Raw genomic sequence first — 20,690 nt, forward strand, 5'->3', positions numbered from 1 at the left:
ATGTGCTCACATTACTCTTGGCGGAGGTAACGATGGCAGAGTACAACTGAACTAGATCAGCAGCAGGTGGATGATACAGTTTTGCGTCTTCTCATGCATAGAAGAGGACAAGATTGTCAATGCTTACCACACTAGCTTAGCATAGCGTTGGGTAATATCAGTTTTCAGTCTCCGATGAATTGAACACATTGTCTTTGCACCTGGGGTGAAAAATCAGGTCCTTTGATTAATAAACTAATATACTATATTCCCACCCTCTGCATTTCTTGGAGAAGGATGTTGTACTTTTCAAAATATAGGACTCCAGCTCATTCTCCAGGAGACATGTCATCTTTAGGGTTTTGGGCAATGTTCATTTCAAAGGGTTCTCATCACACTTAATAAGATTTGATTTTGACACTTTTCCTCAAAGCCTGCTTTGTGTTAATTAATTTAAGTGACTTATTCAATAGAAGTGCAGAAAACTCATTTAGTTTTGTGAAATACTCCTTGTTTTAAAATATATCCTTAGGGAAACAGAGGAGAAAAAAGTGATTGGAAACAACAAAAAACTGTAACAAATCTGCTCATAAACCCACCGTCATTTATGTATAACACACAGGCGTGTTTCAAAAATTGTTCCATTCGCCATATCCATCACTATCCAACTATGATCTTGAGCACACTTGCTTTATCATTGATGACCCAATAAATTCATACATTACTCCATTCTTTGGCTCTGCCCACAATGTGCTGTTATTCGTATTACAGCAACACAGCCTTACATCCTTCAAGCCCTTGGCATTTTTAGAAAAACGTAATGGGATAGTCATGGGCAATGAGCATAGGTCTAGCTGATGCCAATAACACAAACATTTGAGTGCTCACTGCCCAGAATTCTATAGGTTTGGATTACAGAGTCCTTCTCATGTACCACCCTGGATATGGGAATATATTTCTACAAGATATTGCAGACTTTCTTACTGGTCTAGTCATGGAGCATCCAAAATACATCATCCTAGGGGATTTCAAAGCATGGATTGATAATAAACTTTCAGACCTTAGTTAAGACCTCATTTGAACAGTGAATGCTCTGGGCCTCACCCAAGTTCAAGTTATTCCTTTTGCTACATATAAAAGTGATATCATTCTTGATCTTGTTTTCCATATTGCATTGGATTCTGAAAATTAAACCCGCTACCTTGGCCAGACCATCAAACCATTTGCTTCCCAGGTTCTATGAGCAGATCTGGTTATCTATGCTGAATTTGGTGCATGTGAAGGTCCTTGCTCCCTTGTCTGTTACTTACTATTACAGGAATGTGAGAGCTACAATTATTATTATTATCACTATTATTATTCTTATTATTATTTTTACTACAGGAATGTGAGAGCTACAATGGATACAATCCCTCCTATTTGTATATAAGAAATCAGTCCCCGCCAAGTAAGATTATGACAGCAAACAACAGGCCAGGTCAGCTTTTCCATGTGGTGTCAATGCTTTAATTTAGCCCCCATCCCCAGTCAAAGAGTTTGCAATATGATTTTCTTAAAGTATCCTCCATCTTGGCTGGTACTGTGTTTTAACATAAAATTACCAAGAAAGCAAACCTGGGAATGTAGGCCATCTGGCTTTCTGGACTACCTTTGACAATCTGTTAGAGAAGACATTGGTGAAATTACCCCAAGTCTGCATACCATCACTGTGATCTGGACCCTGCCTCCACATTTCCTCTAAGAAGGTACAATAATTTGATGTAGTAAAGATGTAATTTGACCAAAATCTGCCAACATAGTACAATACTCTATGCAGACACACATTTTTCCTGAACCCAAAAAAGCAAGGTGTGTACACACGGTGAGATATTTTCTTTCCATTTTGACTATATAGTCAAAATCTCAAGAAAAGTTAGTGCAGATCGCAAGGTGAAAGTCACCTTGCGATCCCGATTTGATCCCGATGCGCTGTCCCGCCAGGTCGGCATTGCAAGAAAAGATAGACTGTGCAGGAAAGTCAATCCTTGCTAGATCGGTGTACTATCTAGTTCATCTCACATGTCAATGGCATCTCACATAAGCCAAAATCTCACATAAGCCAAAATCGTAAGCACTAGTCCATATCTCAAGAAAAGTTAGTCAAAATCTGTGCTATCTGGGCTCCGGGGAGTTCAAGGGAAATCGCAAGTGAAAATCGGGCATAGCAAGGATCTCACCGTGTGTACACACCTTTAGACCTCTTATAAAGAAAAACCTAATTTAGATCCCAACTGCGTGACTAGCTACAGACCAGTATCAACCCTTTCTTTCCTAGACAAGGTCAGTTAAGGTCAAATTAGACAAAAAGGAATAGAAGTTGTGCTAGCTTTACTTCTTATAGATGAAGCTGCAGCCTTCAATAGATCCCCTCCCTCTCTCTCTCCAGGTCTCCCTGCAATCAGGCACAAAGACCTCTAGTTGTACTAAGATTGGCACAATCATAACTCGGGTTACCTGGCCATTAAAGGGAAGGACACTAACATTTGGCCATCGCTAGTACCAAGTAAACTATGGAGTGTATTCAATGCATGTCGGATCCTTTCTGACGGAAAAGATCCGACAATGCAGTATTCAACTTGCGTCCAAATCCGAAAGGATTTGGCCATTCTCGACAATGTTAATCCAACTTTTTTTTAAAGTAGGATTGACGTTGTCAAAAACAGGGATAAAAACTGTCAGATTTGGCCGCAAATCCGTCAAAACACGTGGATCCGCAGCTAATCCGCTGATCCACGTGTTTTCCAACAAGTCGGAATTGCCGACCTATCGGAAAAACGGCAGCCCCATTGAATAGGTCGAATCACTATTCGACCTGAAAAAGTCGGAAACTGCCGTCTTTCCGACAAGATGGCAGTTCCGATAAGAATTGAATACACCTGTTAATAGCCAAAAGTATCCCTTCAGGCCCCCACTTTCATCTGGCTTCTAGAAGCCTAGCTTTACAAGGACAATTTTCTCATGTAAGCTAGGGGCAAAGGTAGTGCTGTGGACAGCTACGTTGGGAGGTATTCAATATAGTTCTATCCAATCTCCTATGCCAGAGTTTCCCAAACTCTGCCATTACAGCCCAGGTTTTAAGGATATCCATGCATGAGCACAGGTGACTTAATAGTATCTCAGTCAATTTAATTTAACCATCTGGACTCAAGCATGGATATTCTGAAAACCTGGATTGTAATGGCAGAGTTTGGGAAACCATGTCCTATGCTATTTGTAGTATAAATGTTACCTCTGGGTGACATCATGGCCTGGACTATGCAAATTATACTCTTAAATGGCTGAACTCTGAGAGTGGATGAGTGCCAACTGACTTTATCTTATTTGCTTAATTTGACGGTTGAGCTTTGCGTCTACTACTCTGTGGAACTTGCTACCTCTCAGAGGCCAAGAGGCTTCCTGTGTAGTATCACAGTACCATAACTGTGTCAAAATATACCCAGTTAGCAGCACTTCCTGATAAGAGACTTTTTAGTGGTTATTCAGAGTCCTTAGCAGTTTTTGCTAAATTAGCAATAAAGGCTAAGGATCAAATTGCATGCTGGGGGCCACCCAGCACAGAGCAAGGCCACCCAGCATGTATGGCGCCACCCCGCGATGCGATCGCAATTAAATTAAATTGCATCACAGGTGCCAAAATACAGAACGACTCCCTGCACACACAGGGAATCAGGGACTTCCATTATAAAATCAGAACTCACTCAATACATTTATAAAAAGTACATAATGCAGTTCTTTGCAAGGAACATCCTTACTTCACCCAAATCCTTCACTGCAACCATAACCAACTAGCTGGGTATAACCATGCACTCTACTTACATGTGCAATCGCTGGAGCATGACACCATGGAACAGGATTTGTGATGTACTTCACACATTCAGCAGTTCTTAAATAAGGCACAAACTGTGTATAAAATAATAGAAAACATAAAAGAAATCAAGCACAGCTATAAGTTGGGTTTGCTTTCAGCTGTAATGAAAGAATCAGATGAACAGCTATTAAATGTTCTAAATAAATAAATAGTAAAGATTTTAAGCTGCATACACACTAGACGATGTCGCTCTATGAGCGACATCGTCTAGTGTTTCCCATCCTGGGTTGGGCGGTTGGCGGCCGCACCTAAACACTGAGCGATATGACTGTTTATAGTGATGTCACGCAGCGGCCGGGCAGGCAGCCCCTGGACGACAGTCCAGATAGATCATGCATGCACTGCCGACACCAAGGGTCATTAACGACCCACGGTGCCACGCATTGCCGTTAAAGTGAACAACGTCGTTCATTTTATCGGCAAGTGTGTATGCACCTTTAGTTTCTTTCTGTATTGAGGTTAGGTGCCAATAAACAGCTAAAAGCTACTGTAAATAAATAGCCATAAACAACTTTTGCGATTACACAAAAAGATAAATTGTTTCAAGCAGGGGCATATTAAGAGAGGAGGCCCATGTGCATTCTCCAACTGGGCCCCCTCCTCTCTAGCAGGCATCGGCAGAGGTAAGTGACAGTGACTCTGAGCACTATGTGCTGCTCAGGTCTCTGGGAAAATGGGCCAGCTGTAATTTTCTCAGTGATTTTCCCTACTGTGTATACACAAAATGCTGGCAAAATGTAATCCGCACCATTTTCCTGGAGATAAGCACACCACCTAGTGCTCAGAGTTACTGTCACTGCCACTACTGCAGGCCTCCAGAGGGGTAAGTATTGAAAAAAATAGGTGCAGGGTGTGTGGTAATGCACCCATTATAGATATGCTACTGGTTTGAAGATACTTGAAGTAATTTTCTCTTCCTGGTAGTTATCCATGTCAGGATATGCATGCTTTACCTCCATCCATTCAGACTGATAGGAGAATCTTCATACTAAAAGCCTTTTAAGAGACCTCGGAAGAGGCATGACATTCACTAGGTACATGACATGTAGATAATTAATATATAATTATTAAGACATATAATTATTAAGACTTCCACCAAACACTCCTCACCATACTGAAAACCATGCCAATATACCAAGAAACCATGAATGCTAAACAAAGACACTTGGGGCAGGACACTCTGATCATATATTATTTATAGTTTTAAAATTTTAGCACAATTGAGTCCCAACCTGAATAAACTACACCATGCAAAATTACTCACCTACTAATTCCTTATGCTCATTCCAAGATCTAATGCTCACCAACTCATTTTTTGCCTGCCCAGATGAACAACTTCAAGTCTTCCTTGACGCATCATCTCAAACCATTGGACTATTCTCCAGCTTCTCAACCTTCAACTGGTCCCCGAATGCTCATCTTTTTGAGAAGCACTCTTCGAGCACTGACCATCATCCTATCCAGTTTTGGACTGGGACATGAAGGGCCCACTGGGGAATGCAGTGATAGAGGCCCATGTCTAGGGGCACGGCCAGTCTCCACAGAGGTTTGAATAACCATAAGCGAGTGCATAGTCTGGGCCCCTTGATAAGTATATATAGTAATAAATACTGATAGCGCATGCAATGTACCAGATTAAAAACACCAATGCACTATAGAAAATATACCATAGTCCTCTGCAGTATAAAGGTAACTATGTATTATGTGTAATTCAAGTGCACAGCGTTGAACCTGATCAGTATAGGAGGAGGTGGGGCCCCAGATAGTGGGGCCCACTGGGGTTTTCCCACTGTACCCCTGTGGGCCAGTCCAGCCCTGATCCTATCTAATGATTACCCAGCATAAACGTCTTAGCCACTTTTCCTCTGCTCAATCCACAGTTTACCTTTCCCATTAGGTGGTAAGCTCTCACTAACAGAAAATTCTTCACCCAATGTTATGTAATGTCTGTATACCTTGTAAGAATTATATAGCACTGCATAACATGCTGACACATAATTCATGGATAATAAGAATATAACCTGTGTTTTGTTGTGCTTTGACAAACTGATATGTTAGTTTTCAAAATATCTGGGGGGGGGTTAAGCAATTTTCAATGAAAATCTTATTCTGATAACTGAACTAATATGCTGTGTGCATAGGTACTTCCATATCTAATTTTGAAAAGACAGAAAACAGTCCACGTCTACAGTATGTTCACATTTCACAAATTACCATTTTAAAACAGTACCAATTGTATCTTTTATGTAAAAAGAATACAGGTTGAGTATCCCTTATCTAAAATGCTTGGGACCAGAGGTATTTTGGATATGGGATTTTTCCGTATTTTGGAATAATTGCATACCATAATGAGATATCATGGTGATGGGACCTAAGTCTAAGCACAGAATGCATTTATGTTACACCTTATACACACAGCCTGAAGGTAATTTTAGCCAATATTTTTTATAATTTTGTGCATTAAACAAAGTGTGTACATTCACACAATTCATTTATGTTTCATATACACTTTATACTCACAGCCTGAAGGTCATTTTATACAATGGCCCTCATTCCGAGTTGTTCGCTCGTTCTTTTTCATCGCATCGCAGTGAAAATCCGCTTAGTACGCATGCGCAAAGTTCGCACTGCGACTGCGCCAAGTAACTTTACTATGAAGAAAGTATTTTTACTCACGGCTTTTTCTTCGCTCCGGCGATCGTAATGTGATTGACAGGAAATGGGTGTTACTGGGCGGAAACACGGCGTTTCAGGGGCATGTGGCTGAAAACGCTACCGTTTCCGGAAAAAACGCAGGAGTGGCCGGGGAAACGGTGGGAGTGCCTGGGCGAACGCTGGGTGTGTTTGTGACGTCAACCAGGAACGACAAGCACTGAACTGATCGCACAGGCAGAGTAAGTCTGGAGCTACTCTGAAACTGCTAAGTAGTTAGTAATCGCAATATTGCGAATACATCGGTCGCAATTTTAAGAAGCTAAGATTCACTCCCAGTAGGCGGCGGCTTAGCGTGAGCAACTCTGCTAAATTCGCCTTGCGACCGACCAACTCGGAATGAGGGCCAATATTTTTAATAACTTTGTGTATTAAACATAGTTTGTGTACATTGAGCCATCAAAAAACAATGTTTTCACTATCTCACTCAAATAAGTCCGTATTTCAGAATATTCCGTATTTTCGGAATATTTGTATATGGGATACTCAACCTGTATAAGACCTTTTATGGGCTTAATAGATTCATCAGAATAGAGTATGAAATTTACTTGCCAAGTAACAAGTTTTTATAAATTGCCTCAGGAATGCCATCTATTCCTTTTGGATATGCTGCAATCTCTTGTTACCACAAGTTTGAGCAGGCAACATGGTAATTTAATTTAATTTATAATTTTTATTTATTAATTTCTCTACTTTAATAAATAGTATATAAAATGTATTAAACTACTTGCCAGTTTAGGGCAACACAAAGTCATCAGTTTACCGATATATGGGATAATGAACTCCCTACTGTAATTTCTAGGCATATAATTACTAATTATAAATTATTATTATTATTATTATTATTATTACTAATTATTAATTAGGCCATGTGCTGTTATACAGTTGACAAATCTCTGTAATGACTTCTAACAGTAGGGAGTGTGCTATGTATATCTTAAAATCCTTTGAAAGTGGGACTTTAAAATTTTTCGCAAAAACAAAAAAAGAGCGATCTATATATTCTACATTATATATCTATATATATTGTACATTACTGTACACTAACTAGATTCCCTTATTCTATCAACACAGCAAAACTAGTAAAAAATAAGTATAAATATGACCAAATAATAGTGTGAAGATTCTTAAAATGAACATGATTTTGTAATTCACCAAGAAGTGATGCAGACTATATAAATGATAAGAGCTATGACATATTGGGCCAGATGTATTGGAATGCGAGATGGCCGAAGCTCCGAGACGCCGGCCGAACTCGTAATTTTTTTTGAAGCAGCAAACGTTTACAATGCAAAACCTGGTTGCTTAAATTGTTATTTGGACTAAAAAAAGCACTTATGAGTGTTTTAAATAGTACATATGTTTGTAAGTGTAATATTTGACACTGCACAGAAGAAGCCACAAAGGACGGCTATAACTAAACGTGCAACTTGTATCAGTCAATTTGCAATGTGCAAAAATACTATTCAGAAAGTATTGTTGGAACCGGAGTGGTCATGAATGCAGATCTGCTGTGAAATAAGCTCCTGCCAACTGTGGACCTATAATGCTACTTCTCTAGAAGGGCCTCATGTGCTGACTTCAGTAGTGTACAATCTGTGGAGTTCTAGGTGACAGAACTCCACAGAACTCATTCAACCAGATGGTTATTCTGAAAGCTCTGTTTATGTAGATTTTCTCTTTACATTAAATTTGTTCATCAGTGTTCCTCAATGATCTCATGGTGATTAATGTTTTCAATGCGAGTGCAGTACTCTCTGTTTAGACAACATGGTATTGAACACAAAGGTATTTTAAACAGGGGAATCACCTTCTATGATAGATAGATAGATAGATAGATAGATAGATAGATAGATAGATAGATAGATAGATAGATAGATAGATTTTTTTTATGGCGGTGTAACTGAAACACTGTATGCTAAAGATGATAGTGATAGTGTGGCTGCTGCAGAGTTTAATGCAGATCACATAATGTATCTTGCAGTTTTTCCCACTGTGCATGTTCCATACACAGGTACAGCTAACGATGAGTTATATGCTACTTAGGAGATTTATCAAAACTTAGAAAGAGAGCTTAAGTGGAGAGAGATAAAGTACCAACCAATCAGCTCCTAACTGTCATTTACCAGGCTTTGTTTAAAAAATGACAGTAGCTGATTGATTGGTCCTTCATTTCTCTCACTTTATCTCTCTTCAAGCTTTGATTAATCTCCCCCTTAGTCGCATCTCCATTTATGGTTAGGTTATAGGGGCATAACTGGTGGTGAAGCTGTATTCACACGTAAGCCGAGTTCAGAGAGACTAGTCTACATGTTGACAGTGCTACAGGAGCTGCTATAGCTTCATACATGTAACATGACCCTTGTTACAACTTACAAGGTGTCTTTCTACATCAGCTCACATTGATAAGGTGATGGCTCAATATTGCATAATGGTTTCAGTCCCAAACACTAAATCACAATGCTTCCTTCTAAATGATAACAGACACATTTATAAATATACATATATATAATATATATAATTTATTTATCAGAAAGCGTTCACAGAGGTTAAGTAAGAATTATCAGGGGGCTCTCCTTGCATAGGTCAAAGGAGATATTCAAAATTCCAAATGAGCATGGTCATCAGAAGTGCTATACCAAGGCCTCCTCTGCCATTAACACCATTTATACCACCACCAGTGTCTTCCCCCTCCTCCTCTATGGTATCGTCCCATTCTTTGATCTCATTCTCACTCAGGCCGGGCTGACCTTTATAGAAAGAGGAAGGTTTAGGTGGGAAAGACAATCCTGACAGGTTTCCAGTAGGAATAGGCTTATGTGAGCTGCAGAAGTGCAGGTCCCGCTCCTCTAGTGAGCGCAGGTCTCTTCCTCGTAAAGCTGGGGGTGTGGAGCAGGCCACTGGGGAGCTGGAGACCCCTGGGGAGGAACGGAACCAGCCCCACAGGGACCGGCAGCTGCAGTCACAGTGCCATGGATTTCCATTTAGACGCAAAAACTGCAGGGAGGGAAGGGAGCGCAAGCAGTCCCCTGAGAGGGAAGGCAAGCTGTTATTGAATAGAAAGAGAATGGTGACACTGTTCAGACCACTAAAAGCCACGGGGGAGATAGTCACTAAGCGGTTACTATGGAGCAGTAGACGATCCAAGCTTGAGAGGCCAAAAAAGATGCCGGCTGGAAGAGACTGCAGGAGGTTCCCATACAGAAAAAGCTGGGTGAGGTTTGACAGGTCACGGAACAAGCCATCCTAAAAGAGAGGGGATAAGCAGATAATTAAAAAAAAAATAAGATTAGTTGCTGGGAAGTGGTACAAAGCGATGGTAGAAATAAATTAATAAGACAGAGGGAAAAAAAAGAAAGAAAAGAAATAACAGGTGGTGGTAGGAGTACTGTAGGAGTATCTGACATTGGTACAGTAAGCAGTTTAAATATAGTGCATGACAGCATCCCCTGCATATTTAAATATATATGTGAATAGTTAAATGACATTCTGCAGTTCATATAGAAATCTCAGTAGTTAATACACTGAAAGCAGCTGGCAGTGTAACTTACTAAGTGATGGTTCTTCAAGTAAATTGTATTGTGCTTCTTGTTACAGTACATTAGCATGAGCTGCAGAAGCGGGGGTGTCTAACTAGTATTATTATTATAAAAATGTGTCAGTATAAGAAATAGGGTGTACAATTTCCATTAAAACAGAAAATACAAGAATAAACAATTTGTTATAACATTTTACAGTAAACCAAATAGACCTTGTAATTTAATTGAATTGTCAGGTTAAAATTGTATTAGATTATTAAAATATGTGGAAGATTTGTTAGATTAGAGCAATATGAGGTCCTGAGGACTGAGTAAATGTATATTTCCTGTGTGTACAATATGATATTTAGCCCTTCACTCTTAGAGGCATTCTTACTAATTATTGGTAAAGAAGGGTGCGGACCCTTAAGCTAAGTACACACTATACAATTATTGGGCCAATTTGCTAATAATTGGGACATCGGCCTGGTTTATTGTATATGAACAATCGTTTTGGTGTTTCGTTAATAATTCGTGAAAATCGTGCACACACACACGAACGATCGATTTTCTCTCAATCGGCCCAGACCAAAAACCTTGTACAAAAACCTCTGATATCGGCCAGTGTGTGCATTTTCAATAATCTGCCCAAATTTCCTATGTTTTCCTCTCACTACATCATCCTCCTTGTGGGCGGACATATGCAAATGCTGTGTGACGTGGCAGAAAATTGGCAACTGAAAAAAAAATCTTTACGAGTGATATTTTTGCCTACAATTCCCTGAAAAATCGTCCGATTGTCAGGCAGACCAAAAAGAATCTGCCAGTGTGTAGCTAGCATTATGTTTTGGTTTTGCCAAAACAACCCTCAGTGTTTTGTATTTGTTTTTGGCAAAATCCCCCTCTAGTGTTTTGGTTCAAATTTGGATTTCTTGAAAATTAGTAAAACTAGCTAAAATCATGTAATTTTGACCTATTTTTGTTCCTACAGTATTATTAACATCAACAACATTATTTTTAAGTAATTTACAGTCAATTTGGACCTCCTTGCAGATCAGAACATTGTTCACCAATATTGTCCAAAATCTGCAGCAAGCTGGCTGGCTAAACTAGGCGAGAGAGCAGCGGCACAAACAGAAAGCAGAAGAATATAGCACATCTATGAAACATTGCAGCACAGCAGTGGCAAACAACCCTATAGAAATAATGTTTTCATTAACCAAGAACTAGATCAGAGGCATGCTTGATTGATTGATTGATTCATTCATTAAAAAAATAAAAAGAGACGTGGAAAAAACAAGAATCCTAATGTGAAAGTTGATTTCCAAATTCTAATGCAATTGCAAACTGATCCATACAGGTTCCTTCTAGGGGTTTCCACTACAAAATGATGAGTTTTCGTAAAAATTGGTTCAGAAGTTTTTGCGCCAACTTGGAACAAACAAACACAACGTTCTTATAATATTAGTTTAGTATATAAAGGACATGCACAGTTTAGCAACTTGGAAAAGGTCAGTTTTTTTCCTGGCAGCAGCAGTTGCAGCAGGAGAAGCTGAAGCAGGAGACGTCGTTGTGTCATGTGTCACTCTAGCTAACAGTTTGCATACAAGAAGCTCTTTGCATCTCTTAAGATCTGCATTATTTGGAAAGAAAGATGTTACATAGAACTTAAACCTAGTATTTGTCAAATGTAATGATTCAATGTAAAGAAGTTGCAAACCCTTGTGTCATTTTTTCATCTCTCCCTTCAGCTTCTCTAGCTGCTTTTCCAGTAGTTTAATTGAGGAAATCACTTGACTAAAGCTCACAGCATCTGAACTCACTTTATTGGTTACAAGTTAAAATGATTTCAGTTTCTTGGATACAACTAAGAGTATTCTCCACTGAAGCATAAAGAGGGTGGAATTCCACCTGGTTACTACATCTTGCTTCAGTTGAAGGCATGGCTAATGGAACTTTTCTTGCAGCTACTGCAATCTTCTACATGCATTTAGTAAATGCAGAAATAAACATTTTACAAGCTGCAGTCAGCATGTCCTGTACACACACTGATCATTATTTAGAAATTCTAAACCACTAAGTTTGTGTGTGCAAAACATGGTCCGTGTTGAAAGTCACCCACTTATAATGCTCGTACAATGTTACTTGCATTGTCAGAAATGACAAATCCTGAGAAGAGTCTTAGCAGTGTAAGACATTTTGCTATCACATCCCTGAGTTTTTCAACAGATTAGCACCATTATGCCTCTTATTGAAGCCAGTGATACAGAGAGTAGCCTGCCAGTGTATATTCTGGAGTTGTGTTTTTGATACTGCTGCTGAAAGCAATATAACCACACAGATGACTTTCCCAGTCATGTAACCTTTAGTTTGATCACAACCGCTTGTCCACATATCTGTTGTTACATTGATAGTTGGTACAATTGCAATTTGTAGGCAATAAATGACTATTTGTTTAATTTCCCAGTACATACAGGTAAGGAATTTCTGTTATGGTAAAATGTAATCGAGATGTAATTTGGTAACAGGGACACATGACCCCAATTCATTTTCTAAAACCAGATGAATTGATGATGTTGAACCCAGATCTAATGCTAGCATAGCCATCATAGCATCAGTGATCTGCTGTGCAACAGGATGGCGACTGTCATACTTGGTTCCTCTTACAAATGCTTGTTTTACAGTCAATTGTTGCTTGAAACTACTAGTCTTCTTGACCTCCTTCTGGAAGCAGCAGCAAACCTAGTGTGGAAGGATTCTTCTTGGGAATCCTAGATAGGGGAGGACTTGGATAGCCTTTGCAAATAGGATACAGCAGGGCTACCTCTGATCATTAATGAGGAGGTTGATGATGATGTTGTTGGTGATGGAGATTGCATGTGCTGGTCCATACAGCTGGTAGCTGATACTGGATTACTTGTTATTTTACACTATTTTTCAAATGTTGATAAATCACTTTCATGAACTTGCTGAAAATGACATCACAAGGATGAGGTGCTTAGATGGTTAATATCCCTGCCTCTACTTACTCTGGCCTCACATATGGTACAGATGCCTTGACAAATGTCAAGATTTGGGTAAAAATGATTCCACACAAAAGAGGTGGATTTTATGGTCCTATACATGACCATGTCTTTCTTCTTATAATCACTGGCAAGAACTGCTACCACAACATTGACACAAATAGCATTCTCCTAGGGTATTAAATAGGGTATTGAGGATGCTACTGTGGAAGTGCAACAGGATGAGGTGGATATTTGTGTATCTGATGCTAAAGAGGATGTTGATGTCATCATCCTTACTTGGATGTTGATGTCATCATCCTTACTCACTGCGCTCGCCATGCCGCAGGCTAAGCTCCGATTGCGGCAGATGGCCATCATTGGGGATGACGGCGGTAATGCAAGGGACGTCCGGACCAGCCAAACAGAATCTGGTTCGGCGTTCCGGCGTGCCAATCCGCCGCTGCTCAGAAAGCTCATACACAAGTGACAAGCAAACCTGCAGAATAATTTCCTTTCAGAAAAAATAGAAAAGTGTAAGTTCAGTTTAACAACCAAACAAGTATCTTTTAGTTTTTGAAACTTATTTTTGAAGCACCACACACAGTTTGCAGTTGTTTGCAGTGTGTGTGACAAGTATACAGTACATACAGTGCACAGTGCTATTTTTCAGCAGGAACCAGCAGGAACTCAGTTCCTGAACCTCATTAAATATGACATATAATCAGGAACTGGGTACCTGAACAGGGCCAAAACATCTATATCTACAGATGTAGCCATGCTCATCTTTGCTGCGATGCAGTATGCTGCAACATGGCTTGCTGCATGGCATACCAGGCTGCGATTATTCACAGCTGGCAATCACTCCATTAATTTCTAAAGTAAGATGAGCATAGCTAAATCTGTATCTACAGTATCTGTCATCTATCTATCTGTAACTTTTTAATAGCTCCACCCCCAGACCCGTAGTTCTTGAACCTGTTTTTCCAGAAAAATAGTACGGCACATACATACTGTACAATGAAGTGCCAAAAGTCATGGGATAGCAGTATGTAAAGTGTATCCGGACTCTAGGTCGACACCCACTAGGTCGACAGTGAATATGTAACACTATAAATAGGTCGACACAACCATTAGGTCGACATGAACAAGGTCGACATGCAAAAAGGTTGACATGAGTTTTTCGAAATTTTCTTTTTTTGAACTTTTTCATACTTTACGATCCACGTGGACTACGATTGGGAACGGTAACCTTTCCCAAAGCATGGCGTGCAAAGTGAGGGGACACGGTGCACTAATTGGGGTCCCGGTCACTTTACAGAGAAAACGACACCAAAAAACATGAAAAACTCATGTCGACCTTTTTTCATGTCGACCTAATGGCAGTGTTGACCTATTTCTAGTGTCTACCTAACCACTGTCGACCTAATGGGTGTCGAGCTAGACACTGTCGACTCTGAGTCCCATACCCATGCAAAGGTAATGGTACTGTAAGTGGTGCCAGTGTACTGTGACGTCTTGGAAATGCCTAGACCTGCAATGTAATCTGACATCTCTTGAGCCAGTTTGAACACCAGCTAGGTTGCTTATAGCAAGGCAACATGAATAATTGGACTTCAAACAGGGCATGATAGTGGGTGCCTGACAGATGAGACTTTTTATTTCCGATGTGGTGCTGACAGTCTACATCCCTTGATATACAGTGTCAGGTTTGTACCGGAAATACCTAATGGAAGACAGTAAGACTCACAGTGAACCCAGATTAGGGGGGTGGTGGAGCTCATACTGTACACCGGGCCCCCCTTTGTTACATAGTAACATAGTAACATAGTATCTGAGGTTGAAAAAAGACAATTGTCCATCGAGTTCAACCTATATGTGGTCTCCTATGCATGATGATTTGACTAAAATTTCTGACTGATGCTGCTGTCAGCCTTGCATTTTATCCCTATTTATAGTAACTATAATGCATGACTATGCACCATACCCCTGGATTTCCTTATCCATTAGGAATTTATCTAACCCCTTCTTAAAGGTGTTGACAGATTCCGCCATTACAACTCCCTCGGGCAGGGAATTCCAAACACGTATTGTCCTTACCGTGAAAAAGCCTTTACGCCGTATTGTGCGGAATCTCCTCTCCTCTAACCTGAGCGAGTGTCCACGAGTCCTCTGTGTTGATCTAACCAAAAACAGGTCCCGTGCAAGCTCTGTGTATTGTCCCCTTATATATTTGTAGATGTTGATCATATCCCCTCTTAGTCTCCGCTTTTCCAATGTAAACATGCCTAGTCTTTCAAGCCTTTCCTTGTATTCCATCGTCTCCATGCCCTTAATTAGTTTGGTCGCCCTCCTCTGTACCTTTTCTAGCTCCAGGATATCCTTTTTGTAGTATGGTGCCCAGAATTGTACACAGTATTCAAGGTGTGGCCTCACTAGTGATTTATATAACGGGAGTATAATACTCTCGTCCCTAGCATCAATACCCCGTTTTCAGAGCCGGCCCTAACCAATATGATGCCCTAGGCAAGATTTTGGCTGGTGCCCCCTAGCACAACCGCTGGTTCTGCCTCTGACCTTGCACCTCTTTCCCAGCACTATCACCCCTCACCCGTAGCAGTCTTTATTTTGGTGTTTGTACCCCCTATATTTTAAATAGGAATAGTTCGCACATTTGGCACACAGACCAAAGAGGGGTGTGTTTTTGCTGGCAAGGGGCATGGCCACACAATAGTAACCCCAACTCCAATTACCCCACACAGTACTGCAACTTTATTCACATTTGATCATGCGATGGTGTCCATAATTCATATTAAATCCCACAGTAGTACTACTTTACCTTAAAAGTTACTCCTCACAGTAGAGCCCCTTATTCACATTACATCACACTGAATTGCTCCTTATTCACATTACACCACACCCTATTGCTCTTTATTCACATTAGACGACACAGTAGTGCCCTTTCTATAGCAACGCCACATACAGCACCTTATACACATAATGCCACACATTAGTAATGCATTTATACACATAATTCCACACAGTAACGCCCCTTACACATATGAGACACATTATTAATGTCCTTATAAACATAATGCGCCTTGCACATTATGACAACCTTTATTAATGCCCTTTTACAAATAATGTCCCTTACACATATGCCGCACATTATTAATGCCCTTATACACATAATGACACACATACAGTACTACCCTGTTACACATATGCCGCACATTATTAATGCCCTTATACATAGTGCCCCTTACACATGTTGCACATTATTAATGCATTTTTACATAACACACATAATGCTCCTTACACATATTCTGAACACTACTGCACAACCAACCCACTCACATGCACACAGCACTCACACTTCCACTAACACTGTGACCTCTGCCTCTGCTTGCGTACAGAAGTGTCCTCATAAGTCTTGCCTCAGTGCTAACGTTGGGCACCTTTTTTTACTGAAAATGCATCTTATTTGCATTGCTATGTGGCTAGGATGTACAAGCAGCTTCTGCTGATTAAAATGATATGCAGCATGCCTATATACAGCGTGAGACTGTGGCTGTATCTGCATATGAAATGGTACACACAGAATATAGGCATGTCGCATATCATTTTAATCAGCAGAAGCTGCTGATGCCCCTAGGCATATCAAATGCCCTAGGCAATTGCCTAGTTTGCCTATACCTATGGCCGGCTCTGCCCGTTTTATGCATGCTAATATCTTATTAGCCTTCTTTGCTGCAGTCCTACTTTGGGTGCTACTGCTTAGCTTGCTATCTATGAGGACACCTAAGTCCTTTTCCAGTACAGAATCCCCTAATTTTACCTAATTTAGGGGTCCCCTGGCTGGAGAACACTTATAATCGCTAGCTTACCCTCTTACGCAGCAGCACAACCGGGCAGCCAGAATGTGAGCAGGACAGTATGCAGTGCATGCAGAGACACATAGGAGGGTAGAGAGAGCTTTGACATAGGGATCCCAGCTTCTCTTTCTTGCCATCTGGGTCCTGTTATCTAATGAGGGTCTAGTGAGACACACACACACACACACACACACACACACACACACACACACACACACACACACACACACACACACACACACACTCAGAGTCCGTACTGTTCCAGTATGTACTGTAAGTACTACAAAGGCTGCTACTATTCTTGCATGTGATAAGATAAATTCTAGATTTTTTTTCTATATGTATGTTAAGGTTGTTTAAGCTGTCTTTGTTCCATTACAAATGTTATAAAACAGTTGTCTTTCATTTAGGTGAAGCTATAAACAGTACCCAGACATAATTACTCTAATATACACCATTGGTTTAAATTTAATATACACAATCCATACATCCCAACATTAGCCATTCCTGGAGGAACAAAATGCTCTCTACCTGGACATCCTTCTTAAGTTAAGATTGCAGTCATCTGTGTTGAAACCCCTTTCTCATCAATTAAATAGTTCAACAGGGGTGACACCAATGATATATTAAGAGGGAAGTCCAGGTAGAGAGCAGTATGTCCCTCTTGAAATTGGTCATATTGTCTAATTTATCTAATATACACCTCCCCTCCCACCGGGGCTCCTCTGTCTTAAGTGCCCTGGGCAACCCCAAGGCTTAATCCAGCCCTGCTATGGACAGCGCAGTCTCAGACCATGAGTGCTTGAAGATAGTGACCAGCGACATCTGTCCAGAATTGTCCATGTAACTGACAAGCGACACTGGCTCAAATCACATCCAGATTCAATGCAGGAGGTACCAGATGCATACCCACCACTGCAGAGGTACCAGATGCAATGCTGCACTGATCTCAGACCAGTGTTCTTTAGCTTCCATGAGATATGGGAGCAGAAGACCCACCAGGAGTGCCCCTGTTATCACTATGACAGTGGACACAGCACCTCAGAACTGATAACATGTTGCATCGTGCAATGAGTCACAGTTCCAGTTATTTTGAGGGTTCAGGTATGGTGCAGACCCCATGAGGACATGAACCCCGGTTGCCAGCAAGGCACTGTGCAGTCTGAAGGTGGTTCCATAATAATGTGGGGTGTGTTCACATGACATGGGTTGGGTCCGCTGGTCTATCTGAACACATCATTGACTGATGTCACAACAGGCTGATGAAGAGGATCCAATAAATGGTCATTCGCTGGGGAAGTGGACGCCACAGCAGGAAGGAACTGAGTTGGTCGGATGTAGTTTCTTATAAAACCTGGGGTTCAAAGAGGGGCTCATGGAAGAATTAGACTAGTGGACTGAGGAAGGTTTATTTAGTGAATGTGACTGACAGACACCGGGAATGAGGACTTGCTGAATAGTCGTGACTGAAGAACACTAAAGAATACTGTTGAAGAATGAATGCTGAATAGTCTTGACTGAAGAACACTGAAGAACGCTGCTGAAGAATGAATACTGAATAGTCATGACTGGATTGCAATTGGACTGGAGCTGGACTGGAGTTTAAACATACCGGAACTGGAGTGAAACCGGACTGGAGTTTAACCAGACTGGAACCAGAATGGGGTTTTGGAGTAAAGCTTGTATTGCAGGGTTTCCACAGTGGAACTCAGAACTGAGGCTAGAGTCTCACTAAGGGAGCACAGTTACAACGCTCACACTGCTGTGTGACTATGGAACTGGCACTAGAGTCCTGTTAAACAGGAAGCTTTATACCCTCAAGTCGATCCAGAAAGGCTGCACTCACAACCAAGATTGGGCTGGTCACGGTCAGGTGACCTGAAGCAAGATGGTGTCGAACACAACATGTCCCGAGAGACCAGAGCCACAGGGAATGCTACAGCAGCATGATACAGTCTACCCTCTGCCCTACCACCGACCACCTCCTGGAACAGTGCCACGGCCGAACAGAGAACTTGCTGCCGGGACGAGTGTGCCCGCACAGTCGGACAGACAGGTAAATGGCAAGGCCGAGGCCGGGACTTGCTGATAGTGATGACAACTGGGCTAGAGGGGCTTCTACACGATACTAGGAAATAGGATACTATCCCATGACATTTGCCACTTCAGTGTACACTGACAATGATGCCTGCAGTCAGTCACCCTTCCCAGGCACCTACACCAAAGCACTGTTATAAAAAAAAACTCTAAAGCTAATGGCACACTTATGGTGCCCTGATGGTGTGCTAAAGGTGATTTTTTTTTTAAACAGTGATCCAGCGCCACCCCACACCATCTTCCTATGCTCTCCAGTGTGAAATGGCACCTTGATCATGAGAAAGGGACTTTTATATGGAAAAGCAATTATTTCTGTGATCTGTGGCTCATAGGCAACAGTAGCTAACACCATCTTACATTATGTAGCCTGGTAAATCTGATGGCTTTACAGTCCCATAGAGAACTATGGGGGCTGTGGCTACTCTCCAGAAATGGGGTAACTCGGCAGATATGGAGATATCTGCTGCAGTCCCTTCTTCATACCTTCTAGGGATCCTAAATAGGCTCCTTAAACACCCCTTTTACACTTTGCACTAGGTACAGCTCTCTTTTACACATTGCACCAGGTAGTATGTGTGTGTTATACTTACATTCGGCTCTGAAGCAGGCTGGTGACCAGCCCTTTTCCACGTGTCCCTCGTCTTCTGAAGCACCGGACACAGAAGTGGACGTCAGAACTCAGGAGGGTAACACCTACGGCCGTCTGGTCTTTGTGTTTGTTTATCCCTATTCTTTCCTCTGGGCGAAATGTGGACCTTGCTCTCCAGTGCAAGGTTGTATTCACACCTGGTGCGAGAGCACCAATAGGTGAAATTCGGGCTTAGAAGCCAACAGTGCTGAGGATGAGCACCACTTAAGTCCGACACTCCTGATCTGGAAGATAGTTTGGTTCGGTGGGTGATTCGGTCTGCATTCAGGAGGAACGGCACTCACATAATCTACTTCCTCCTAGATCATCGTGTCCAGGTCCAGTTGAGGTTCCAGGTTTGTCAGTATTTATATGGCCTGAAGGTGAGAGGGTACGACGCCAAGCAAGCAGCCCATCTGCACATGCATGGCAGCAGGCATTGCACCGCACCACCCCTCTCCCAGTTGCACAAGAAGGAGCTAGTGATGTCAGTGTGCATTGGCTAGGGGGCCCCTTGACAGAAGGGGGCCAGGGTCAATATGCTCTACCCTTCCCTCTTAATCTGGCTATGACTTCACCCACAAAAGTGGCAGTCACTCTCGCTGAAGTGCTTGGTTTTTTTAAACTATGTATACTCTTTTTAATATCCAAGCTAAGGGTGAATGGGTGGGCCCAAGAACACTTAAAATGTTTTAACTGTTGTGGAATTGGATCAAACATAACTGATCTGTCTTCTTTGAAAAATTCTTTGAGTTTAAGTTTTCGTGTTAGATCACGTTTCTCAACATTCCAAGAAAAATCATAAAATTTTGTCGTGGGCACAAAAGATAAACCTTTGGCTAATAGGCTATATTCACTTTCAGATAGATCATAAGAAGACAGATTTCTGGAAAGTGGGGGTAGTCCCACCTGGCCTCAGCCTTTTGTACTGTTGGCCCCTTCTCGTGTACCTCATACTGGTCAAATTTATGA

General features: G+C 41.3%; 1 protein-coding gene across 1 annotated transcript in view; it reads right to left on the reverse strand.

The window, feature by feature from the left end:
* Nucleotides 1-9,087: 9,087 nt before the first annotated feature.
* The window catches only part of RTN4RL2 (reticulon 4 receptor like 2), a 299,342-nt gene continuing 287,739 nt past the window's right edge, over nucleotides 9,088-20,690 (reverse strand). The window contains exon 3 of the mRNA XM_063958578.1: nucleotides 9,088-9,844. Within this exon, the coding sequence (XP_063814648.1) occupies nucleotides 9,185-9,844 (660 nt within the window). The 3' untranslated portion in view covers nucleotides 9,088-9,184. The remainder of the gene's footprint in view (nucleotides 9,845-20,690) is intronic.

The sequence above is a fragment of the Pseudophryne corroboree genome, chromosome 3, assembly GCF_028390025.1.
Source record: "Pseudophryne corroboree isolate aPseCor3 chromosome 3, aPseCor3.hap2, whole genome shotgun sequence".
NCBI classification, from domain to species: Eukaryota; Metazoa; Chordata; class Amphibia; order Anura; family Myobatrachidae; genus Pseudophryne; species Pseudophryne corroboree.